The sequence below is a fragment of the Zootoca vivipara genome, chromosome 1 (genome assembly GCF_963506605.1).
Source record: "Zootoca vivipara chromosome 1, rZooViv1.1, whole genome shotgun sequence".
NCBI lineage: Eukaryota > Metazoa > Chordata > Lepidosauria > Squamata > Lacertidae > Zootoca > Zootoca vivipara.
In genome coordinates, this window is record NC_083276.1 from 61,403,306 (window position 1) to 61,430,841 (window position 27,536).

The window sequence follows — 27,536 nt, forward strand, 5'->3', positions numbered from 1 at the left end:
TGCGCTGCAGCCCCCACATACCTCCATAGCTGCCAAGTCTCCCATTTTCCATGGAAAACCCCCGTATTTTAAACCGTTTCCCGGCAACCCGGATTGGAAAAAATCCCATAACCCACCCCCCCACCCGGATTTCCTACCTACCAGGGAGGCTCCATTTTGGGTCCCAATTTCCGGTGCCCAGACATGGGTAGCGCAGCACTGGAAGTCGCTTCTATGCATGTCTGGACAAGCGTAGAAGCGACTTCCGGTGCCACTCCGCCCATGCCTGGGGGCAGAGCGGCACCGGAAGTCCAGACATGTGTAGAAGCGACTTCCGGTGCCGCGCTGCTGCTGATCCCACATTTTTCAGCGGGAGACTTGGCAGCTATGCATACCTCCCTCCCCTCTCTCTCACACTGTATCATCCTCATTCTCTTTTATGTTCCTGCTGCCCCGGCCAACAATGAAAGGAAGACTGCATGGGACATGAAGGCAAGAAACTTTCCCCTAATAATAATAATAATAATAATAATAATAATAATAATAATAACAACAATTTATTTATATCCCGCCCATCTGGCCGGGTTTCCCCAGCCACCCTGGGCGGCTTCCAACAGAAATATTAGAATACAGTAATGCCCCCATTACTAGCTCCAGGGGAACATTAAGGCAGGAAATGAACATTAAGGGAGGAAAAGCTTTCTTCCCTTTCTGTCCCTCCCCTGTGCCTGCTTCCATCTCTCGGTGGTAACAATGGAGGGCACACCAACCTGCAGGAGAGTGGGGGTGGCAGCGCAGACTTTGGCCCCTTAATGGCAAAAGTTTTAGATCTGGTTGAGGGAACAATGTGATGCATGTGTCCTGAAGGGGGATGCTACAACATGCACAGTGAGCCTGCCTGGATACATTTTGCTGACAGAAGAGCATTTGCCTGAATGCATGTGGACATTGAGCAGTGGCAGGAGTGATCAGGTTACTCTTATGTGAATGGGATTCGAACAATAAATGATCAGGAAGTGCAATGAGCATCTTGCACATGCTCTGAGTAGGAGCAGGGCTTGCATACTTTTCTTCAAGCCCACATACACATTCACCCCAAACCTGGTCCTGCAGTGGGCTGATAGCTGAATATTCTGATAATAAACTCTTAAATACCCTGTAAAGGATACCTCCTAAAGTAAAGGTAAAGGTAAAGGGACCCCTGACCATTGGGTCCAGTCGTGACCGACTCTGGGGTTGCGCGCTCATCTCACATTATTGGCCGAGGGAGCCGGCGTGTAGCTTCCAGGTCATGTGGCCAGCATGACAAAGCCGCTTCTGGCAAACCAGAGCAGCACATGGAAACGCCGTTTACCTTCCCGCTGTAGCGGTTCCTATTTATCTACTTGCATTTTGACGTGCTTTCGAACTGCTAGGTTGGCAGTTCCTAAAGTAAATACCTCCTAAAGAGTTCTAGTATCTTTTGTAATTAGCTACAGCTTCTTTTCAACAAGCAGAGATCTCTGCTGCCAAGATGTTGAAGGACAAGTCCAGTGAGCTTTGGAGTGTGAATACAGAAAGTTTTTATGCATTGCTACCTTTTTCCTTCCTGCAAAGGCCTCTAACCTCTGTTAACATTTGAATAAAAGCAAGCATTTAAGAATTGAAATTTACCCTTTCACTCTGTGGCCGTCATCACTTTTGTTCCTGTATGGTACTTAGAAAACAAGTGAATTTCAAATATCTAAGTAAATTGTGCCTGTCATTAAGCTATTTCACAGCAGCCTGACATGAACTGATTGAGGCAATAATTGCTAATTGAATAATAATAATAATAATAATAATAATAATAATAATAATAATAATAATAGGAGACTCACCTTGCCTGGACAAGGGGAAAACATGTGTGCAGAGAGTTTTGAAGAGAAATTGAAGCATGTAGTATCCTACCAACTTTCAGAAACAGTACAGTTCCTGAGGATTTTTTTCATAAACCTCTTGCTCACTTCGTTGTCTGGGCTTTTGTTTTGTTTTGTTTTGGACAATAATTTATGCTGTGTGGATTGAATGTCTGCTAGTAGGGTTCCTTCTTCCTTTTGTTGTTTTTCTCTTACCAGTTTGCATTTCAATCCCTTGCCCTTCCTGCTCACCAATTTTCAATTCACTCATACAAATTTAAGAAAGCTGTGGCCCACAGGAACTCACAGCAGGCTTCCTTTCTTCATCTCAACAAGCTTCCACCTGTTCAGTTTAGTCCATGGTGATGAGTCATGCAGGAACACAGCCGTTCTTCCATTACTGCCACCAGCCTGCCTGCACCGAGCAGAGTCCGATGAGACTGCTGGGTGCCCCTGGGAGCTACCTCAGTGCAGGCGACTTGAAGTCAGGCCTAGTTGTTTTGACCTGTGTTGTCAGGACAGTTCTACCCAGAAAACAACTTTCAGTCTAAGTGTATTGACAGCACTGGCTATCATTTGGGATCCCAACACAATAACCTAAGCATAATAATGGATGAGGTGACTAATAAAGCACCCCCTCTTTTTTTTTTCCCTCTGAAGGAGGTGGCAATTCATCTTGCTTGATGATAATGAACAGTCATCTATCTGCAGGGGGAAATATAAGCACATTACCCCAACTGAATCAGACAACTAGATGTACTAAATCAACGGTAGGCAACGTCCAGCCCTTGGCCTAATTCCATGCGCCTCTCAGCCTAATTTCAAAAGCTCTCTGCAAGCAATCAACTCAGACTGTAAAGAATGATCAACCCCATTCCCTGGAAGCCTGCAGGATGAGGAGAAAGTGGGGAAAGAAGAGAATTGGGAGGCTGAGGCAGAGGATGCAATCTCCCATGCTGGGGTATGGCACCATTTGCCAGTGTTCTAGGCCCACCTACCACCAGAATATGCCCCCAAACATATTATCCTCAAGGGGATGTGGTTCTTTAACCTGAGCTGGCTCAAGACATTTTACTGCCTAAGTATAACGACAAGGTGGTACCCTTTCCACCATTCAATGTATAGTAGTCACCTGGAATGGCAGGTGAATCTCATTTCAGGGTAACAGGCTAGTTTAAGGGCCATGGGATAGGCTGAGTGACACACACAAAGCTCCCTCTTTCAAGAGAGGGGGATGGGTGAGGACTCAGGAGGAAGAGCCAGTGGCCTGCTACCTCTGCCCTCCAACATTTGCCACCTGTGGCATTTGCCTCATTCTGCCTAATAATAGGACTGGCCCAACTAACAGCAGGAAACAGAGTCCCCACCCCTTTACTAGATGAACACCATCCTCTTTCCCACCATGGCCAACCCGATACCTCTGAGAACTTCACATTCCTGTTCTGATGGCACTATCTCATTCTTACAGTCTGTCTGTCTGTTTACGCAGCATATTTCCTATGAACATGACAGTTCTGTTTAACCATCAAGGCTAACAGCTATTGACAGAGCTATCCTCAATTAATTTGTCTTCTTTCCAAGTTTCATTTTATGACAACACCACATCACGTGTCGGTAAATTCCATTAATCAATTAAGCAAGGGAAAGGATGTCCACTGGAGGTTTGTGGCATAGTTACAGTGCTGGAAATATACTTTAAGGATCACATATAAGTGAGTTAATACAGGTGAACACTTTTTCTAAAGCGTTCTCCTCCTATTGTACTTTGTGGTTGGTGTGCAAGGGAGCCCGAGAAATGGAAAGGCTATGAATGGTCTCCAGCTGAACTCGAGCATTGTTTCTGTGTGTTCATTAACAAAGATGCCTGCTGACAAGAAAGGAAGCTATGCTCCCTTTGGGCTTCAGGTCTCCATTCATCATTGGAGCTGCAGTTCCTATGGAGAACAGGAGTCCCTTTCCCCAGCAGATACAATTTTCCCCACCTTCACCCTCAGAACCTTAACCTTTAAAGGATGAAAATATACCTTGTGGGAAATCAGCCTACAGTTTGGAGGGCGGGGGGGGGGGGGAGAGATGAAAAAGCTTAAAAACTGATCACCATGGCAGCCAGAAAGTAACCTGTCACTTCTTGGCGATACTTTTGTAAAGAGGGAATTTAAAAAGGCTACAAAATACAGAATTTGAGTACCCCAGATACTGTGCATTTCTGCCCAAGAGGTAGGGCAGAAACAGCAGTACTCTAAGCTTCCTACCAACAGCACTCTTAGTACCCAACATGGAACATGTCTCACTATGTGGAATGATGAAGTGTAGTTATCATACACATTTGGCCTATGGCTTCTTCTCTTGAAGAACAAGCTACTACACCAGAAAGCACTAGCTTTTATATTGGGGTGGGGAACCTCAGGCCTGATAGCCAAATGCAGCCCTCCCATCTTATAAGGCCCTTGGGTCTCTCCCGAGGCCACACCCCTTACGGGCCTTGCTTCTCGCCCCTGAGTATTCTTGCCTGACTGAAATGTATCACTGAACTTTGATGGCACATCTTGCTTACCTGGATGGAGAACAGAGGGGGGTGTGTGTGTAGAAACTTATCTATTATACAAAGATAAAATTTGTTTCATCTACGTATGCCTCTGGTACCACTCGCCATTGGAATATAGCACCTGGAAGACTGCCCCCAAATTAAGTGCTACATTTGGGCTGAAATAGGGTCCCCACTTCAGTTTTTTCTGATGGGGAAACTTGGCAGATGGTGCACATTTTTAAAATGAGCCACTGCCTGACAACAGCTGATATCTTAAGACAGGGATGGAAAAGCTTTTTTGAAATTGAGGGCCACGTGCCCTCATGTGCAACCTTTCAGGGGCCAGAGAGAAATGTGAGGCCAGAGTTGTGATTACAATGCTATTGGCCTCAACACACACCGCTCTGCCCAACATTCAAGTAAACAAAAGGCATCATTATTTTTGAGCCAAAGAGCACATAGAGCAGGGCTGATGGGAGGTTTGGCCTGGGCAAAGGGGTGTTGTCTGGGAAGGCTAAGTCTGAGAGGTGCAACTGGATGCACAAAGATGGACTCTGTTTGGATTAAAACGTTGTCCAGACCCCTAGGATTGATTCAAAACTTTACTTGCAAAACTTTCTTCAAAGCAGAACAAAAATCAAAGATACATCCAAATAATGCCATACAATATCTTGTGCATGTCCAGCACAGGCTCAGCATCTTATAAGAAATAAAATAGCTTATAATGAAAGCTGACAAACATAGCGCTCTCACTCACACAGTCTCCATTAACCTGCACTTCAGCCACAAGGCATCTACTGATGCCTGAGAACAACAAAAGACTAAAGACAACTCCCTTTCAAAATGGAGTTTTGCAACCAAATACCTTTGTCACGTGTCCAAAAGTCAAGCCACCAGTGTTACAGCAGAGAGCATTCAACAGTTAATTATCAACTCGGTTAGAGCTCAGAATGCTGCCATGGCAAAATCCCAATGTTAACAATACACATTTTGCCACTCTCCATTTCAGTATCAATTAAACAATTATACTTAACATCCTTCACATGTGGAAAAGTGTTGCTGGTAGGGCTTTGCTCTTGTAAGAGTGGGGAACTGGAGGCTTTGCATTGATGGGTTACAAAGCCTTAAGGGATCCGTTCCTTGGACCCCGCAGTTGTGCCAACTGTAGGCAGGAACAAAACAAAACACCCTGAGGGAAAATAGCTCCCACTTTTCACCCTGGCCTGAACAAACAGCAGGGCTTGGGGTGTGGTAGTCAAGCCCTGCTCCCTCACTGCCCAGCCAAAGTTAGGAACAGGATTGCTCTGTAACTCGCTAAAGTACATAAACAATAGTTTATCCCCATCCTCAATATAAATGTGCTTAAGCCAATGGTCTTACTGGAAATAAAAATCACTGCATTATCTGCCTGACATAGCACAGCTTCTGGAACCAACAGTTATAAGATAGGTTGCAAATAATAATTAATACATTAGCAGATGAGATTCATCTTGAAACACAAGGGGAACTCATGGGGAAACAGATGCTGCTCTAGATATTTTTTGTGGGGGTGGAAGAAGAGAGACTAGAGGCTGTGATAGCAGCAGTGGCAGAACCAAAAGTGCTAGTATGGACATATGAGAGTGGTAGAAATGCTTAGCCCTGGGAGGTGAAATCCGCAGGGTATAATTTATGTTTCAGATCAAAATCACATCCTTTTGCCCAACTATGTCTTCCTTCACATCACTTTTGTAAAGTCAATTGTGGTATTATAGCCATTTCCTTTATATCAGGAAGACGCTTGCCTGGAGCCATCACTACATGTCTTTAGGTGCCAGGCAAAAACATTCCTCTTTACTGAAGCCTATGACCATTAAATAACTGGTGGCCTGTGAATGTGTGGGGAAGTGGATCATTATTATGATTATTATTAATTTATTATTAGGTTGTCTGTCATTATGGGTTTTTTAATCATTGATGTAATGTGTTTTGATGTTATAACACCGCCCTGGGATCTTTTGATAAAGGGAAATATATACATTGAATTAATCAGCATCATAATCATCAGGAGGGAGTGCTAGAAAAAAGCACACCTAAATGCCGTTTGTGGCAAATATGCCCTTGTGGACAGACCAGACAAATTCATGCCATATCATTATTTTATTTTATTTTATATTTTGGTATCTGGGGAAAATTTTAAAAAATACCGAAATAATAAAATAAAACCCAGGGGAAAACGAATGAGTTTTCAAGCAGCAGAAGGGAGCAACGGCATGACTTGGTAGGCTTCCTCAACCAGGGCATCCTGGAGGTACCACCAAGGAGGGCTTCATTTTAGTCACCTCTACACAATTTAAAGCAGCCGGCTTCCCCCAAAGAATCCTGGGAGTTGTAGTTTACGCCTCACAGAGCTCCATTTAGCAGCCCTAGCAATAAACTGCCATTCCCAGGATTCTGTGGAGAAAGCCATGGGCTTTAAATGGGCTTAAAATGTATGGAGTGTATGAGACATAAAGATTTTACCTCATGCAAAAAAATGTGTTTTTCTGTTTTGTTTTGCTTGTTTGTTCTTCAAAAAAAAAACAACAACAACAACCAGGAAGCACATAATGGGACACTGGTTCTTTTTCTTTTTCTTCTTTAGAAGAGGAAATGTGAAGGAGATACAAGGTACTGTGCAGCCATTGCAAGTCAACAGGGAAGCAGATAAACACACCGCAGGAATCATTAACTTTTGCAGAAGAAATATCCCTAGCTAAAAATATTCTGGCAGAGAGTCAAAGCCCAGCACCTACGCATGTATAGCTCAGTGCACTAACCTGTCATTCTGAACAAAAGCACCTGAAAAGCCGTGCATAAATGATGTTTAAAGAGACTCGGAATACATCGTGATTGTCTGCGAGCCAAAAAAGGTGGCCAGGAGAGGGAAAGTGTGAATTGCTTCCCCACACCACCTGTTTATCACACCCACCCTAACGCCTCCACAAGATTCCACTGCTGTTGTTAAATTTAGCCTCCCCCCCTCCCTTGATTCTGCATTTTTTTAGGGTGGGGAAGAAAATTAGAGGAGGCAGCTAAGGGCTACTCGAAGCCATGTCTCCGTAGGACTCTGATAGCAGCAACAGATCCATAAGTGTTAGTATGGATATATGAGAGTGTGAGGAACGCTAAGAATACATGAAGCATCGCAGCTCAGAGGTAGAGCATCTGTTTCGCAGGCACAAGGTACCTGGCTAAACCCCTAGCACCCCCAAGTAGGACTGGGAATGTTCTCTGACCGAAAGCCCAGAGAGATGCTACCAGTCAGTGCAAACAATAATGTACTTGATGGATCAATCAGATCTGCACCGGCAGTTGCTACTTCCAGGAGGCTGGGGAAGAGACTGGCCATAATTTGCCCTCCCCAACATTTGCTTTTTTGCCGCTGTCAGCCTCTGGAGTAAGGACATGGGAGCCAGCTGTGTGTCATCTAGTCTGGTGAGAGAACCCCCCTCCTCTGAACTGCGTTTAAGCCAGGCTCCTTGGTGCACCGGAAGATCAGTACCAGAAACTGCACTGTCCATTAATACTTGTTTTGCTTTGATTTATGCAGGTTTCTTTTGCAAAGTTGCAGTTATTTGGTGTTTGTTAAATTGTTGGTGTCTGTTATTTGTGAATTTACCAGCATGCTCTGTATTTCTTATATTTGTCTTTTTACATTTTTGAATGTTGGCTTTAGTCTGCTTTGGGCACAGCACATTGTAAGAAAGTGGCATATAACTTCATCAATCCATCAATTGTCTGACTTGGTATAAAGCAGCTTCCTATGTTTCTCTCATCTCCACAGGGAACTGCAATGAGGGTTTGTGCATCCGCTGTTACTTCAGGCAGAGATTTGCTAGCTGGGTGTTTGGAAGTGGCATGAGGCAATGTGACATGTTGTTTCTCTGTCAACAGAACTATGGCTTCTCCTGTGCTAAAGGAAGCCAGGAATTCATTCATTCCCATTCATACATACACATCCTTGTTGTCACATTTCTTTTTTAAAAAAATTAATTTTTATTGGTTTTTTATACACATCAACATCAAACATCACACATAAAACAAATATTAAAAAAGAAAAAAAACCAAATAACAAAAAAGAATACAATACAATACAATAAAATACATTTCAACAAATATCAGCTTAATTCAACTCTTACAACCATTGTTTCTTGTACTTCCCCAAATCCATTCTTGCTGATTTCCCTTATCAAATCATCTTTAGCAGTTTCTTAACCATTGCAAATATTGATCAGCCTATTATTTATTCCTTCTCTTTTTACCTCGGTCCTTAAAGTTTGACTCATTTATCCTTTTTTTTTTGTTTCTTTTCCCCCTCCATCTCGATTTCCCCTAATGCCTTAACAACAAATTATTCCCATAGATACTCAGTCTTTTATGTTCTAAAATATTTCCCTAGATACAATTTAAATTTCTTCCATTCTTCCTCCATCGTCTCATCTGCTTGGTCCCGGAGTCTTCCTGTCAGTTCAGCGAGTTCCATAAAGTCCATCATCTTCATTTGCCATGTCACATTTCTACTAGTGCCACGTTTCTCCTCCCTATGAGCCCAGGAGGGTGACTGGTTGCAAAAGAGGCAAGGCCTCCTCAACGATTTGCTTAGATGTGGAAATTACAGCAGGTGGAGCTTTTCTATCTCTTCTCCAAGCCTGCTGAAGTATACCTCCCAAAACACCCTTCTCCATAGCTATTCATGGCCCAGAAGCATTTGTTTTGTCAGGCATCATGATGACATTATACACATCTATGGTGTGTGACTGAATTTGGAGTCCAGTGTACATTCCTGGTTGCCTCACCTCAAAAAGGATGTGGAAAAGATTCAGAAAAGGGCAAGTGAAATGATTAATGGGATGGAATGACTTCCCTGCGGAAAAAAAGGTTGCAGTATTTTGGACTTTTTAGTTTAGAGTAAAGGTGAATGGGAGGTGTATAACGTTTTGTATGATGTGGAGAAAGTGGCAAGAGAAAACTTGGGTTTTGTGTTTTGCTCTCTCATAGCACTAGAACTCGGGGACATACAGCCAGCAGCAGTTTTATTTGGCTGATTCCAATCTCTGGAAACTTGTGACCAGGACTTGTGAAAAGGGCATTTTGAGATGGAGTTTTAGGGGAAGGCCTGAAGTGCTGTCCAAGAGAAATGGATGGCTAAGCAGCTGCTGCAGTGACCTCCAACACCTGTGCCATTGCTTTCCTGCCCGAGAATGTTCAAAGCTACACCTGCAGCAGGTGCAAGCTGGCTGCCTTGCTGATTCTGTGAAGTTCAGTGCTATCTGTATCTGTGGAGGCTTACTGTGAATTTTCCAGGGTTTCAAGTGTGTGTGTGTGTGTGTGTGTGTGTGTGTTTTGGAAGCAGAAAGCCGCCAGCTTCACACAGAAATCGAAACAGTGGAAAGTGGGGCAGAGCTAGCATGCCCCAGTCCCCCCGAACCTTGCATGAAACTTTCCATGGGAACAGAATGCCCAGATAGAGCTGGTGTGACAGAGAACTGTGATGACTTTTGATCTGAAGTCCCTTTTCAGCCATGATGCTCACTGGGTAGCCTTAGCGCAGGCACCTTTTCCGAACCTAAATGTCCTCCTAGGGTTTCTATGACAATATAAAATAGGATAATGCCCATTTGTGTTTTTTTGTGCTCCTTGGGGAAAAAGTTGGGGTGCAAATGTGATAAACAGTAATCCGCACGTCAGGGCTTGCTGATATATATTCTTGCCGCTCTGCTTGCAGTCTGCCACTAGCATCCCCTGCGTTAAACAATTTCTTGATGGAAGATGAAGGTTTCAAACTGGTGGTCACACTTAGCAATTTAAGTCAAGAAACTTTCCATGTTCAGCCTTCTCCCAAAGGAGAGCATCAGTGTAGTAGCCGCATACAATTTCAGATGCTTTGTTTCTGAAAACACTGACACCAGGGGAAGTAACTTAAGGTTTACAGTACAAGCATTTGGGACAGCAAGTGTTAAATCTAGCCGCTCAGGTCAATCACCCTGGTTTCATTTAGCAATTTGTTGTTGCTGGCATCCATCTGTCTCGGCAGACAATGGAGGAGTGCACCTTTGGGGGCAAAGTGAAACTGTTGAAAGGTTACAGCACCTGCTATGGCTGTAGATAGGGAGAGAGATGTTTTGTCCTCTGATCTATGGATTGAAATGCTGTCTGTCTCCAGGCACTGACGTTGTCTGCAAGGGATTCCCACAGGGTGGGGATGATGTTGCCAACCTTCATGTCACATTTAGAGACATCTTTGTCTTTCATTCTGTGCACATGACCAAACCAGCATAGACTTCACTGAGACAGGAATGTGTGCTCCAGGAAAGTTGTCCCTCCTCCACTGTCACTGCTCTGATGGCAGAGAGGTGAAAAAAAAACACATTTCAGGGATGCCTTGGAAGCAGACCAAGTGAGACTTTGGATTCATTGGACAGAACTCTGGAAAGTATGCCAGCCCTGGAGTTTGCATGCTTCTTTCTCCCTCCTGTTGGGGTCAATGGATGGGGAAATTGTAAACAAAACAAAAAGCCAGTGGAGGACTGACAGCAATGTAACAAACAAACAAACAAACAAACAAACAAACAAACTGCACATGCAGATACTTCTCCCCATGACACAGTGAGACTGGCAGGACTTTGGGCTAGGCAGTTTGTCTGCCTCTTCCCCCACCCAACCCCTGCCACACACACATATTAGAATCAGTGCCAGATTTACGTATAAACTAAACAAGCTATAGCTTAGCGCCCCACTTTCTTGGGGGCCTCCCAAAAAAATTAAGAAAAAAACCCCTGGGGGACATTTCCAAAATAACCCCTACATACAGCAACAGTGTTTCATGTTGTGTAGCCTTCCATGATGTAAGTAATGGGCCCCATCTGCTAGCCTGCTCCATAAAGTGCCACTGCTTTGCTCATTTCTATATATAGGGTGCCTACATTCTGCATGGAATGGCTGCATGGCAACATGTGCAAATGGCTTTAGATACCTATTAGGTCCATAAATTACCATATAGGATATATTCAACACACAAAAACAGCGACAATTTGTTGTTGACAAAGGACAGCTGGACATATAAAGGGCCCCATTACCTTCAGTGGCTTAGAGCCTCATCAAAGCTAAATCTGGCCCTGATTAGGATCACTCTGCTTCATAATATTTTACTTGTAAGACATTAAGATAGCTGATAAACTATACACATTTCTTTTGGCTTATAATGATGCACCTGAAAAGGCACACCACATCAATATTTCAAATGCTACAGCATAAGCAAAATGCTCCCGTTTATAATCAATGGAGGTGCCAAAATGAGATAATCCTCTTCTCAAATGTGATTAGGGGATGAAAAACCAACAATGAATATCTCCATCTGCGTTTGAAGCTTTTGTAAATGTTGATCAGCAGTTTTTGTAGCTGCAGGGATTTTTTTTTAAGCAAACGCCTAATGTGTTTCCAAATTATAAGAGAACTTTGCCTTTGGATGCATTGTCTAAAGAATTATCTGCCCCCATTTGTGTACACTTGTTTCTGGAGGTCTTTGAAGGGGATGAGGGTATACAACTTGAACAATAACCCCCCCTATAATCTACTTTTACCCCCCCCCCTCTCTGACACCTATTTTCTGATTCCTACCATTAACTATGAGTGTATTATTGCACTAGAGGGCAGTAATGCACTTGTTGACTCTTCATTAAAATAGCCAGGTTCACTGCATGTCCCTTTATAATGGATGTAATCAGCAATGACATATAGCACTTGGGGCTGTCCATAGGAATTTCCCATGTATATTTGAATGACTGGCAAAAGAGAACCTCACAGTGGATTTAAACAGGCAGTCTTCCATTGCCTTTTAATCCTTGACTATCAGAAGAAATGCCTACTTATATAGCCCAATTAAGAGTTCTGGAGAACTTGAAAGCTTGCATGCTAAACTGAGAAATTTTGGGAGCAGTCCTAAATATGGGAAGTAGTGTAATTTACACCAACTGAGTTGAATTGGTGTATAAAGTATACCAGATCCAGACTCTGGCTGAGCCTGCATAAGCTCAGCAGAGGTAAATCAAGCCTTTAAAATAATAGTTTGAGTTGCACCACCCTTTGTGCTGGGGTAAGGTCCACCAGGTTGGCAGGTTGCATGACTGAGCTGAACAGAGTTAGGATCCACAGTAAGTGCCCTCAGCCTACTTTCCCCCCAACATACTCCCTTGGAACCAGGGCCGGATTAAGACCTTTAGAGACCATAAGCATGTAAAATATTTTGGTCCCCCCCATATATATCTAATTCAAAATATAAACATGTGAGCCTTGGTGGACTGAGTGACAGTTTACCAGTTAACCAGATTTTAAGTTTGTCATATTCCCAAGATTAATGTATATCATTTGTTGTTGTTGTTGTTTATAATTTTTCAGTTATTGTGGGAGCCTTTGTTTTTAGCTGCACCATATCGCCCTTTGTAAATCTGGCAAGGGAAAATTTATGTAGTGCCTCTGTTCCCTTGATGCCCTAAGCATGTACTTATTTTGCTTAATGGTCAATCCAGCCCTGTTTAGAACTCTCATTTTTCCAGGCACATGCCAGCGTAATTTCCACCAATCTTGGCTCAGCTATTTTAGCTCTGATTTAGCCAGGGTTGGGGACAGTTCTATCCATCTATTTTGCTCTATTCCTGGAAATGGTGCTATTGCCCACATACCTAAAAGCACATACCTAAAAGCCCTAAAGCATTGTAATTGGAGAACTTCAGAAAGGAAGCTCAGGGGTACTATTTTGCATAGGACATCAGAGCAGTGGTGCTTGTAATTGGCATTTGATTTAATCCACTGTCAACAGAAAACAATTCCCAGTTGAGAAATGATGTAAAAGGCTAGGCTTTTATGTCAACATGTTGAGCCTATCAAGCAGGCTTCAGAGTTGCATGCGTGTATATTTGCATCCTAATCTGAGACTTTGGAACTTTGAGGGGAGCATTAAGCTCTTCATACTTTTCTTTTCCAGTAGGTGATGATAATAGTAATTCAGGTAGGACTTCTGTGCGCTGAAACTGAAATAAGGGGATAAACTTGGTTTGCCTAGCGACTTGTGGGAGGGTTCAGCTCCCCTTGGCCGCTCTGATTGGAAGCTTCCAGCTGGAGACAATCCCAGTGGACTTCCATTCAAAGCTGAATTTGAAAGGCACTGAAGGCAAACCACACTTGCAAAGGAATAATTGGAATGCTCTTTAATGCTTGTTCCTTTCCAACCATGGCATTCTATACCCCATACCTGTCATCAGATGTGATGCCAGGTATGTGACAGCTGGGTGTGACTGGGGGAAAACAGTGCCATGGGCCAAATTAGGACCTCTGGGCCAGAGGTTTTCCATGCCTGACCTAGTAGTACAATGTTTCCTTTTAAGATGCATTTGCAATTTTTTGTTCTGTTGGTCTAATTTTTCTTATGCTAATGTTGCTAATCGCCATTTCCTTGGAAGTTACAAAATGCTCGAAAGGCTAAAGTTGCTAACTGCAACTCCCCGCCCCCCAAAACCTCACTGGAGGGTTAGCCAGGAGATCATCCTGAACAATATAGGATGGGCTGCCAGGCTGCTGTGTGAGGGCAGAACTCCCTCAAACAGGGTGTGATTCAAGGGAGGAAGCTTCCCCATAGCCTCCTCTCCCTTGACAATCCTGCGCACCCCATCCCACATTCTTCAGGAAGGGCCCCAATGCTCCAATATTCTTTCTCCCCCTCCCTTTATAACAATTTTTATTAATATTTCAGTTTCTACATCTCAAAATAAACTTTTTACATAATGCCGTGTAACAATTGACTTCTCTCCTTCCCCTTCCATGGTTCATTTTCCTTATCTATCATTCCTGCATATTTTACTGTAAAGGTAAAGGTACCCCTGACTGTTAGGTCCAGTTGCGGACGACTCTGGGGTTGCACGCTCATCTCGCTCTATAGGCCGCAGACAGCTTCCAGGTCATGTGGCCAGTGTGACTAAGCCGCTTCTGGCGAACCAGAGCAGCACACGGAAATGCCGTTTACCTTCCCTCTGGAGCGGTACCTATTTATTTACTTGCACATGACTTACTTTCGAACTGCTAGGTGGACAGGAGCAGGGACTGAGCAACAGGAGCTCACTCTGTCACGGGGATTCGAACCGCTGACCTTCTGACTGGCAAGCCCTAGGCTCTGTGGTTTAGACCACAGTGCCACCCGCATCCCGTATATTTTACTATAGTCAGTCTAATTGTTTCTCTATTTTATATCCTTCAGATATTTACCATACTGTTGAATGTATCTAAATGCTACCAGCGTTTTCAGTTGTACACAATTATTTTCTAAATATTCAACAAAATATATTTCCACTCCTCTTTGAATCAGGTTTCTTATTGTGCTCTCTTATTCTATAAGTTAAACCTGCTACTTCCGCAAATTCTATCATCTTAAATTGCCAATATTCCTTAATAGCAACCTTGCTCACTTTCCATCTTTGAGCTAGCAAAATTCAAGCCTTCATGGTTGCGTACAGAAATAAACCATTTTTTTTTCCTGGCGTGGCAGAGGACTGCACAAAGAAGGAGGGGAAAAGAAACTTTCCTTCTGTGAATGTCCTCAAATTAACATATCTCAGGTTCCTAGCTCAAATAAATAAAAAAAATTGTAGTTACAAAATAAGATGAGCAATTCGAATGATGATGGGATGATAGGTTGGAGGAGTGATGCTTTGTGTGACTTTGTGTTTCAAAGTCAATAATTTACTTTTTGGTTCATAAAACAGTAATTATAAGAATGTGATAGATACTTTGCCAGATTATCTCATCTACCAGGAGACATATGGATGTATATGATTTATGGCAGTAGCAGCCTGTAAATTTTTATTTAGTTATTATAAACTACTGGCCTGAGCAGCACTGGCATGAATAATCTGAGGAAGAGCATAGCTAGGAGACAAAAGATCAATTTCTGTTCTGAAAAGCAAGATAAGTGTATGCTAAAATGTTACTAAATGCTTTACGCTGCACCTGTACAGTATGCATTATATATTCCTTTTGAGATCTGATTGAGAAGAGTTCAGCAGGAGATGATATTTAGAGACCATTAAACACTGTTCCATTTGTTCTCCTGCAGCGCGTCCATATGGTATGACCATAGGATGGGGGCTATTCTCAAATCTCTTCAATTAGCAACTCCCCTTTCATGAAACGCCTCCGTGTTTATAAATTATAAAGTGTGAGCATCATAGAAATGGACAAGCAGAAAAATGAAGCTGTTTTTGAAAGGATAAATATTGCAATATATCACTTCAGTTTCATTTGGAATGCTTATCTGCTTCAGTTGCATAGTTTCTGGCTTATTCCTTCGAATAAAACACAATCACAGTTCAGTGTTTCATTTGCGTAAATTAATTCTTGGGTCACAGATATAAACTTGCCAACAGCAAGGAAGAGTTGTGTTAGTTGAAGAAATATCCATGGCCTCTCCTCTACCTGCTTTGTGACCCGAGGTGCTCATAGGTATGGAGGACTGCTTTGCATGATTCTTCTCCCTCAAAATGAAGGCTTTTGAATTGGACAATTCAAGCCACTGCGTGTACAGCTCTCCTCATGGATCACCTCCATCATCACATGTGCCTTTTGGATAAAGAAGGAACACACATTTCTTCTCTTAACACGTAAAGGAATATATTGGCTCATATGTTTTCCTAAGGAGAGAGGAATAATATGAGCTGGGTCTCTTTTCATTTCCTCCCTGTGAGACTATAGTTCCTAGTCTTGCTTAACACACACACACACACACACACACACACACACAGGGCCTGTGCCACCAGAGACCTGGTATTTACATTATTTTGCTGCATTAGGGAATACAACACAACCTTCTTATTAATTTAACCCCTATCTGCTGTTTGTTCAGGCTTGTTTAATTATTACAGGTCTCATAAATCACATGGGGCACCATCCAGCAAAAACAAGCCAAGCCTACAGTAGCTCCATCATAAAGGGCTAAATGGGATGTCATCCTAACTGAGTTCTGCTAGATTGTGTTTCTAAATTCAATTCAAGCTGCTGGTGTTAACTTTTGAAGACCTACTACGTGGTCTGAATCCATATTATCTATATCATCTGTGCTGGGTTTCTTCTTCTTCCTTTTCCCTTGGATCACCAACTAGAGATCAGCTGCAAGGGAAGTGCCTATAAGATTAACGGTTACAAGATGCATGACTATTTGAGGATTCAGGGAGGATAGTAAAGAAATCCTTACATTGGGCATTTGAAGATGATTTTAGTGTGTCCATGGATCTCTTTTGAATAACTTTGATGCTGCTGTTCTAATATTGTCTGTTGGCAGTTTTATCATGGATGCTTTATTGTCTCAGCTACTTTCAGTATTTATTTTTCTGGGGGGATCGGAGGGGTACGCATACCCCTAAACATTTTGTGAATCAAAGTTTGGCTTTTTTGAGGGACAGTATTTCAATGTGAGAAGGAAAATGAGAGTACCCCTAAACATTTTTTAAAAGAAAAAAAGCACCAGCTACTTTCATTCTGGAACTGGTGAAGCGCTTTTGGTAGTACTAATAGGCAAAAAGTTCTCTCTCTCTCTCTCTCTCTCTCTCTCTCTCTCTCTCTCTCTCTCTCTCTCTCTCTTTCCCCTCCCTCTTTTTTCTCTCTTTCTCATGACTGGATAATTCACTCCCTACTAGAGATAGATGAATCAGTGTGATATATAAATGCTTCCTCTGATCTGAGAACTTCATATTTGGATTTCACGAAGTCTTGCTTAATTGCCAGTTAAAGCATCTAAGATCTAAATGGTCAGCTATCAAAGTAATAACTGTGGTGGTAATAAAAAATTCTTTTTAAAAGTTTCCTGTCTTCGTGATTTAAGCTGCTTAAAGTCCATTGAAGGAAATGGTTCTCAAAATACTGCTTTCATGTTCACGGCTCTCTCATCTCCCTCAGTGATAGGAAGTTGCTTTTTTTCTTAAGAGGAACGTACTTACAAGGTTTGTGGCTTTGTTGTGATGTTCTTTTATTTACAAATGTGCACAATTTGCACAAGGAATTCTTCAGGAAGCAAAACAGCATATCTTCCACTTGCTCTGCACAAATCAAAGACCTTCATTTCTAAAAGTTAACTTGATGGCAATTCCTAGCTTTGGTGCTTGGTTTTTTATTTATTTAGAATTCCTATAGCTCATTTAATAGCCCCAAGAGGTGGTCACAGTGGCTTGCAAAAGATTCCTAAAATAAAATCACACTCAAATCTAGTAAAGCAACAAAAATTGCATGGTGTCCCTATGAAACTACAGGTCCATTTCCTACTCTTGTCCTTGTTGTTACCTCAAGAACCAGTTCCCACAAAAATGCCCCTGAGACAAGGAAATAGAGCTGGATCTGTCCAAGGACATGATGAAACAGTTTCCCCTGAAACACAAGGCAAGTGTTACAGCCCCCCAAAACATGTCTGTTCTCTGAAAGGTGGAAACTCATTCAGTCTCTAAATTTCATCATGTTTTCATCTGCAGCTTGTTTCATTTGCAGCTTGTTTCTTGCTATAATTACGGAATTCAGATCCTAGGTATAACAGAAGCAAGAATATATAAAGACAAACTAGTTATCTCTGTGTTGTTGTTTTCACCAGCACAATGTTTTTGCTTTGAAGTGTTAATTACTTCATAAACTAGAAAGCCTGCAGGTCTGTACTCTGGATACTTAAAAATTTAATTGAAAATGCACCTTGTTCAGTACACACACACACACACCATTCTTTAATACTTACAAATGTCCTTCCAAATGTCTTCAATGTGCAATGCCAAAATTCAGCACCCCTCTGCCTCTCTCACACCATTCTGAACCATAATTGCAGCATCCCCAGCAGCACCCCTGAAGTTCCATGCCCAGTGCAACCAAACTGCTTGTGCTCCCCTAAATCTGCCTCTTCCTGAACAAACTATCTACTCATAGAACCTTCACCTTGGTGGAATCTACACACATATAAAAAAACACCGTGAAAATGCTTTTTAAAAGTTTTGGAAAGTATATAGAATTTGCCATAGCTCACATTTGTATATTGTACTTTACAATGCACTTAAAATGTTTATTATTATTATTATTATTATTATTATTATTATTATTATTATTATTATTATTTTATACCCTGCCCATCTGAGTGAGTTTCCCCAGCCACTCTGGGCGGCTTCCAACAGAATATTAAAATACAATAATCTATTAAACATTAAAAGCCTCCCTAAACAGGGCTGCCTTCAGATGTCTTCTAAAAGTCTGGTAGTTGTTTTTCTCTTTGACATCTGGTGGGAGGGTGTTCCACAGGGCGGGCACCACTACCGAGAAGGCCCTCTGCCTGGTTCCCTGTAACTTGGCTTCTTGTAGTGAGGGAACCACCAGAAGGCCCTTGGCACTGGACCTCAGTGTCCGGGCAGAATGATGGGGGTGGAGACGCTCCTTCAGGTATACTGCAGCTGTGTAGCTGAGTTTCAGTTATTAGCCCATTATCCAGCCAATTACGGCTGCTAGGCAGTGATCCAAGACTTCCACCGCTTCATCTGTATTAGATTAAAAAGAAAGGGAGAGCAGGGTGTATTCCGCATACTGATGGAGCCTCACCCCATATCCCTAGATGACCTCTCCCTGTTGTTTCTTGTAAATGTTAATAATAATAATAATTCAGGAGCCTATAGCATAGATGCCAAAGGGACAAGTATAGCACTTCCTTTTGAAATTAGCTCTCCAGAACCATCATATCATTGTGTGTCCAACTCCTATCCCAGAGAACCTATGTGGAAGAATATCATGGTCAGTGGTATTGAAAGCTGGTAAGAGAACCCAGAAACTTAGCAGAATTGTACTTCCCCACATCCTAAGGCCTGCCATCTTCCTGCCAGGATGCAAAAAAACAAACAAACAAACAAAACAGAGGATGGCTACCAGTTTACACTCTTTATATGAGATGCAGGGGATTGGGAAATACTGACACATTGGGGTTCTTATTCCAAGCAAATATTGCAGATGGTATTAAAAACCTACGTGATTTAACTAAGATTCTTAGATGAAGAACCCACTGACATATTAATATATTCTGATTACTTTGATGAAGAATGAAGTCTCAATTTCAGCTTGCCATTATCATTAAGCAGCTTATTTCTTTGCTTTTTTTTTGGGGGGGGGGGAGGAATGGACAGTCCCAGAGGACATCAGGAATCACAAGACAGAGAAACCAGTAGGAGAACACTTCAATCTCCCAGGACATTCTATACAAGATCTCAAAGTAGCAGTCTTATTACAAAAGAATTTCATAAATAAACTGGAAAGAGAAGTTGCTGAATTGCAACTTATTGCCAAACTTAAAACCATGGAGAGACCTGGTCTGAATAGAGACTTTGGATTCTTATCTCATTATACATGATAGAGCTATTTTTAGCCATCTCACCCCTTGCTTATTCCTGTAAGACCAATTGCAGTCGTTAACAGTCGTCAACAGGTTTACCACGCCTATCAGCCAATCACCCATTCCCACCACCCTTCTGAGTAATACCCCTCCCCACCCTCTCATTATATATAAAGAACTGGTGACTTCTGTTTCAGTGTATCTGAAGAAGTGTGCATGCATACGAAAGCTCATACTAATAACAAACTTAGTTGGTCTCTAAGGAGCTACTGGAAGGATTTTTATTTTATTTTATGTCCAGTGAAGGTTAACAAAATCAAAGATTTGTCTCAGTGACCAATGGACACAATGTCCCTGTCCCTTTGGCTTCCAGAACCCATGACAGAAATAGCACAATATGGGGGTAGCACCACATATGCTTGCTTTTGGCATCAACACATGGGCTCTGACCTTGATCAAGAACTCTATAGTGTTCATCTGCAGCAGTGTCCCCACAGGATCAGAATGATTAGATTGTTAATCTTCTCTGATACATACACAATATGGTGCTGAAATTTTAGTACCGGTAATCAAATGGAATTCTGGGCCAGGAGACTAAATATTTAAAGAATCAATACTGGTCAGTCTATTTTCTAGGAAGATGTCTGTATCTGTTCACTCATAATACTTTTATCATGCCATTCCCTAAAACGATTGCTACTTATGCTGGCAACTTGTGTGGAAATATGATTTTAGTGTTTCAGGAAATAAATTACCATTAACTGGGGTGGCACAAAGCCATCTGACAATTTGGTTAGATTTGTTTGGTTAGATTTGTAATCCATTCTGGCTTGTATTTTATAAAGCTGTGTTTATAGAGTAAATGCAATAGCCACAAATCACCTGACGCTCTTCTACTTTGATAAACTCAACTAAAGAATCCTTGACAGATGGTCATCCAATCTCTGACTCTATGTGAATTAGGAGAAGTTTTGAAGGTGTTGGACCAGGGTCTGGAGACTGATAAGACAGAGATGGGGGGGGGAGTTTGTGTGTCCAGAATTTAGGGTGCTAGAAAGGCTGGTACTTGCCTTGAAAGAACAGGTATGTAGCTACTTGATTCAATGTATCATTGGAGGCCCAGCTGCAAAGGAGTACTTATGCACAACTTTTGACAGGTTCAGCCCTCTAGGTGGAGTGCTAGGTTGCTTGTTAAGGAACAGAATCTCTTGCCGTGACTACCCCATTCCTTTATAATACAATTGCAGAGTGTGTGTCCTTGTTGGATCAAGGGCTTCACTTAAGTAGCCCTGTGTCCTGCTGTGCCTTGATCAACTCCTTTGAGTAGTTACAGTATGTGTATTACTTGCAGTGCCTTTGAGTAGTTCTTCTGCATATTTATCACACTGATCTGAGCATTACAGCTTTGTGGGGTGGGTATCTGAGTTTGGATTCATGATCAAGTGGGGGCCAGAACACATTTGATACTTGAAGTGCAGTAGGTTTATAGCAGCCTTCAAAATTGCTGTTATTCATGGCAGAACTGTAATGTTACTTTAAATTTTTGTCATGTTTTAAGCTCTGATGTATGGCTGCCCTGGGCATCTTTCAGAGGAAGAGCAGAATGAAAACCATTATAATCATCAAAGGTTGTGCATACATAGGTTTTACAATTTCACTCATCAATTAGTATTTTCACTTGGATTTCTAAATATGCCTAGTTCTGTTGTTGCATCTTCGGAGTTGCTTCTACAACAGAGGCGTAGCTTGGGAAGTATTACTTGCATGCCTGTAAGCAATTATCAGTTCTAAAACATATTATGATGTACCCAGTGGCAGTATTGTCATAACTGAAAGTTGATATGTTTGCATAAGTAAGGGCATAATGAAACCTCCCCACTCCATATACCACTGACCTCTACACCTTCTCCAATTCTGTTTGTCAAGTTGCACGCCAACTCTCAAAAACAGGGGTCAGGCAGGCCTCTTAAGCGGGTAGGAGGTGTTGAAGAAAATCAAGCTCCCTGCTTTATGTTAGCAGAAATTGGGTGCAAGCCACTAAGTGTAAAAATTCTCTTTATTTTGAAAGTAACCAGTAGCCCACATGTTTACTGTCTCTGTTTGTGCTATTAAAAGATTCCAACACATTGGCAGATTTTTTTACATAAAACTGTCAGCATTATTGCTGTAAAAATGACTTTTGCAGTGCAGGTTCAAATTCCCTTCCAGTAGTTGACAGAAATTGACTGATATTTCCTTAACGGTTCCCATCTTTTGTTTCAGGCATGAACACTAGCAAGAGCGAGACTGTCAAAGAGCCCCCATTGAAGCCGTCCCGGAGATCCTTGCCATGCCTTGCTCAGAGCCAGACACACCCACACAGCCTCAGCAAGCATTCATCATTCCTGCAGCCAAATCGAGTGCAGCCTCAACCTCAGCTAGGGAGTGCGGGGACATCAACTGCTACCGTCGATGTAGTGTCAGAACGAGGTGAGCTCTGGCACACTGAGGCCACTGGCATTCTTTCACATCTGCGATACATTCTGAACGTAGCCAACAAAAGGAACGGGGCTGTGTGATATAAACAGTGACCTGAATGTAAAATGTTTATTATGCCTTTCAGCTAAAGTGATGGAAACCTTGGAAAACAATTTACTCAAATTATCTAATACAGAATACAGCGATCCGTTCATAGGTGAGTTTGTCCTGCTCAGTTATATTCTATTGTGATTGTTCAAAATAAACCCCCTTTTCCTTCCACTTTAAACAACCTAGAGCTTAAATGTGAAATTATTAACTTCATTTTATTAAGATTCATTTTTATTAAGATTCATTATTAAGATTCATTTTAAAGCAGCAGTTGAAATTCCTGTGTGTTGGACTTTAATTCTTCTCTGGTAATGCAACTAGGTAGGCCAGGGGTAGGGGGACCTCTAGAGCACAGGCCAAGCGAGTTGACCCATGAGGCTGTTTTCCCCCAACCAAATTCACGTCCATAAACCCATTAGCTGATGCCATTCATGACATCATCTGATGATTACAAGGATGGAGTTAAATCCTGCATTGGCTGTGCATGCCAGTTCCCAACAGAAAACTGCAGTGCACAGCCAATCTGAGCAGGATTTAACCATCACTCACCAGCTGATGAGTGTAGCTTAGATCTTTCTGAATTCTGCAGGATTCCAAGTAAACCTATTCCTGATTCAGTAAAGTGATTCTGGGCAAATCTGTATGGTAGGGGTGGGGAACCTTTTTGGACCCATGGAGCAGATGTATATTGGGATCTGCCTCTTGGGGGAAATTTGACATGTGAGTGGGGCTCCCCACCTGTCAATCATGTGATGACATCTGATGAGTGCGGAAGTGGGATTAAACCTTCTTTTTTTTTTAGATTTAAAAAATAAGCTTTATTTCTTTTCTTAAAAACATAACAAATTCATAAACCATAAACAATTATAAACAATTATAAACCTTCTGTTGGCTGTTTGTGTCTGCTCCCAGCAGAGATCAGTAGTATGTAACCAAGCTGAGCAGAATTTAAGCCCCTCTCATCAGCTGATGAGTGGGGGTTAAATCTGGCTGAGTTTGGCAAGATTCCATGCAACCCCCTTTCAGATTCAGGAGCAAGTTTGCACCACAATCACCTGCTAAAATGGAGGGTCCCCTCCTTCATTTTAGAAGATGCACACATTTTGATGTGATGTGATCTCTCACATTTAAGTTAAGAACAGAAAATGTGAAGGTTGGATCAACAAATTTAATCCATTGTGTGTAATTCTGTCCTAAGCATACAGACGACTCCCCACTTATGTGTGGGTTATATTCCAGGGGCCCGTGCACATAAGTGAAATTACATAAAATTGGGATTACCCTCAGACACCCTTTAAACACCATCCTTGCTGCTCTCTCTTCAATCCATACCAAAAATGCTGTATCTAATAATATCCATAACTAGAATTGAAGCTCTGGGACTGGCAGGAAGCTGGAGGATGCAGAGGAAAGTGATTGCTTGCTGCTGTGATACCCCACATATCAGCTGTTAGGCGGGGAGGCTGAGTAGTACAAAGGCCTGCTGTGTCTCTTTGGGGCTTCCTGTGCCCTCATTGATGTCCTCTTCAGGCTCAGGGTAGCGTTCCCTCATGAGCCTCAAAGTCTGTCCAGCGCTCTCTTGCTATTTCTGGGTATGAATTGAATCATTTAATTATTTCCCGGTGCTGCGCATATACCTGGTCATGAATGAGTAGAACATGGATCAGTGGGAGGGTGCCTGTACTTAACAATTGCAGCTTCAGACTTTGTATAGAGGTATTTTTGTTTTTAAACTGTAGCCTCTGATCCACAATGTTTCCACTATCACAAGACCTATTAAATGGGGCTGGTTCTTCTTGTGAAACCCTCTGGCCACGAAGGTGTTGCATGAAAAAGTCAGGACGACACAACTGCAGTCACTCTTGGAATGCTGACGGGGCTTACATAACCCCTGTGATTAATGACTTTCATTTCTTCAGTGATCTACTACGAACTGCCCCAGGAGAATATTAAAAGATGGATCTGAATTAAGTGTGTGAGATAAATATTTAATCATGAAGCTTCAAGGAAGGACAAATAAAAGGGGAAACAGTACAGCTCTGTACAAAAGAAGGCAAGGAAGCACGCCACTGCATTAGTGCAAAAGGCCAAATTCCAGCTGAACTTCGAGCCAACAATACAATAAGATGTAATTGCCATGTTTAGAATGACAAGGTGCTCTGAATGAGTGTGGATAATAACCTTGTCTCATGGTTTGGATGTGTATGGGCAAAAAAATGCTGATGATAATCTGATGGGTGGAGAATCCTATTGCAGGGAAGCAGTGGCTAAAGATTCAGTTCTGGAACGATATAGTTCATCATTGATAAAATGATTCAGATTTGGCCTGAAGAATCTGTAATCCAGCAAGGCGAATGCAGCTTTCCAGCCACCTATCATAGCCAACAAGATACTTGGGGATCCACACACCCAATTTTTGCAATGCAGACTGGGGGCATATGGCAAGCTGCAGGCATATCTGGTGGTCTGCAGTTGATTTGACTCACAGGTTGCAAAGGCATAATTATGTGCTGCACTAAAAGAATGTGCTACTTGTAAAATTTTCTTTCCTGGTTTGCACATTATGAGACAAAGTTTAAAGCTTCTGTGGTTTGTAATGAAAAGGAGCTTCCCATTATGTCTCATACAGAAACGGTGGTTTGTTCAAGCCACGGTATATTATAGCAGGTTACATTGGGCTACCCTTGATGGTCTGTAAACTGCAGCTATGCAGGGGGGAGGAGAAACTGGCAAAGTCACCACCCCACTTCTTTCATTAGGAGGTTTCACCAGATTTCAGTCTCTTTGCAACTGGAAGGAGACTTTCTGTTCATGGAATAGACAGTCTGGATCCAGACTTCTGTTTTGAATGTGGTTACTTTCCATTATACAAGTGCTGAAATTTATATATATATCAGAAGTTTCACAGAGAAGTTTTATTTACAAAGACATAAAGCATATTTCCTCTTTAATAAGAGAAAACACTGTTTACTTTTAGACACACAATGGAAACACTCCCAACACATCAATCAGTTTGTGGAGTAATCTGTAGAGTCAGCATATTGAGTAACCTACATGCCACCTTGAGATTTCAAATAAACTGCAAAAAAAAAAAAAAGCTTAGTAAAACTGTGTTTAAAATGTTTACCATGTGCATAGGAGGCACTAAACAAGCTTTTCTTGGGGGAATGGTTGTGCATAGATAAAATCTGTGAAGAATCTGTGCTTTGGTTTTTAAAGATGACACAGCTGAAATCATCAAAGGAAGTTAAGTAATTAAAGGAAATCAATGTTTGCTTTACTATTTGAGGTTCAGAATCCGTGTGAACTACTTTTAGTGGATCTCTTTTCTTTTTAAGTTTTAAGAGATAGTAATCTTTGCATCCCAGGCAGTAATGCTTTTTTGGTACAGTGGTACCTCGGTTTATGAACACAATTGGTTCCGGAAGTCTGTTCATAAACTGAAGCGTTCATAAACTGAAGCAAACTTTCCCATTGAAAGTAATGGAAAGTGGATTAATCCGTTCCAGACGGTCCACGGAGTAACCGTTCATAAACTGAAGTGAACTTTCCCATTGAAAGTAATGGAAAGTGGATTAATCCGTTCCAGACGGGTCCGCGAAGTACTTAAACTGAAGCGTTCATAAACTGAAACATGGGTGTAATTGGTTCCGGAAGTCTGTTCATAAACTGAAGCGTTCATAAACTGAAGCGAACTTTCCCATTAAAAGTAATGGAAAGTGAATTAATCCGTTCCAGATGGGTCCGCGGCGTTCATAAACCGAAAATTCATAAACCGAGGTGTTCATAAACCGAGGTTCCACTGTATATGCTATAATTTAATTTTCAAATTCCTTTTTTGTTGGCTCCAGGATCACTGAAATCGTGCAAATGTAACTGCTCCATAGCTGAGAGTTCAAAAATGTGCTGTGGATTTGAATACTCCCTTCTCCACTCCCAGTGAATTCTACCATGCCTTCCACAAATTGTTATAACTACAGCATTATATGTGCAATACATCAGCATTAAGAATATTTACCAGGCCTGTAATTAGATAATTAGATTTTGTAACCAGGATTTAAAACGGATATGAATCCCGCAGTTATTACAAACCAGGGAAAATTAGGTGAGAGTATGTATGTGAGGCCATTCTAATCAAGTTGGGAGTTTGTTATATCTACATTAGCCAACAAAATAGGAATGCTAGTTTCCTGATGAGATTATCAGTTCTGCTATTTCTAGCACATAAATTGTCTGAAAATGAGTAAATAAGAATCAGTGAGATTCATCCATGAATATGAGTTTAATGCACACCAGAAACTTCTACAATTAGAATCTGAGAACTTCCTTGCCACTGTAATATCCTAGGTTGTAAAATATGTTCCTTTACTAGGTTCAGGGACTCCCATCTCTTTGGCACAGAGATCATTAGTGCTATTTTTAGGATTCTGAAGTTGCCAGCATCTGTGTCACATGCATATTAATAGCCTGCCATGTTCTCTTGCATGCCGGCCAGTGAGTTTGAATTTGGGTGCTCAAAAAAAAACCCCAAAAAACCCCAACCAACCTGTCTTCTTCAATATTTCACCTTGGTCATGAAATATTACTTACGTACTAAGTTAAACTAAATTATAGATGATGATAGTGCATCTTTTGGATGGAGTGAAGTGTTGTGTGTGGTCATCTAAGACACAATTAATTCATGAAAGAGTAATTGAAATAAGGGCCTCAGTGGAAATCAAATTACTTTTCCATACAGCAAAGATGCAGAAGGTGTAAAAAATAATGGCTACTGCTGCCCTCACCCCGCCATCCACCACAAAGAATTGTGCCGATCTTGTATTTTTACGATGATGTTCCAGTACTTGGAATCAATACATTATTTTGCTAGGATAACGATGAAACTAGCCTAGTGAAAAATTCCATTCTGCCGTTGGAATTCTATGTGAATTAAGAAATCATTCCAGGGTGTCTTCTTACAAGACTGGCTTAATGAATGGTCTGAAGATGAAAGTTACATGATTCGCAAATCTACTCCCAAATAATGTGTGTGTTTGTATATGCACAAGGCAGCTTGTAAAGGCAGCTTTCATCTCTGCAGCTTAATCATCACATTTATTAGTCATAAAAAGAAAATTCAAAGCTTGCTAAGGGTGAGGGGGGGGATTTCAAATAATCTCTATTTAAGAGTGGAATAAGGGTT

At 41.7% G+C, this 27,536-nt stretch overlaps 1 protein-coding gene across 3 annotated transcripts in view; it reads left to right on the top strand.

Annotated features, from left to right (window-relative positions):
- Positions 1–27,536, top strand: part of ANO3 (anoctamin 3) — a 231,475-nt gene that overhangs the window by 112,605 nt on the left and 91,334 nt on the right. For all 3 annotated transcript variants that reach the window (XM_035117599.2, XM_060275243.1, XM_060275248.1), the window contains exons 2-3: positions 22,049–22,255; positions 22,389–22,460. In XM_035117599.2, the coding sequence (XP_034973490.2) occupies positions 22,049–22,255; positions 22,389–22,460 (279 nt within the window). The remainder of the gene's footprint in view (positions 1–22,048; positions 22,256–22,388; positions 22,461–27,536) is intronic.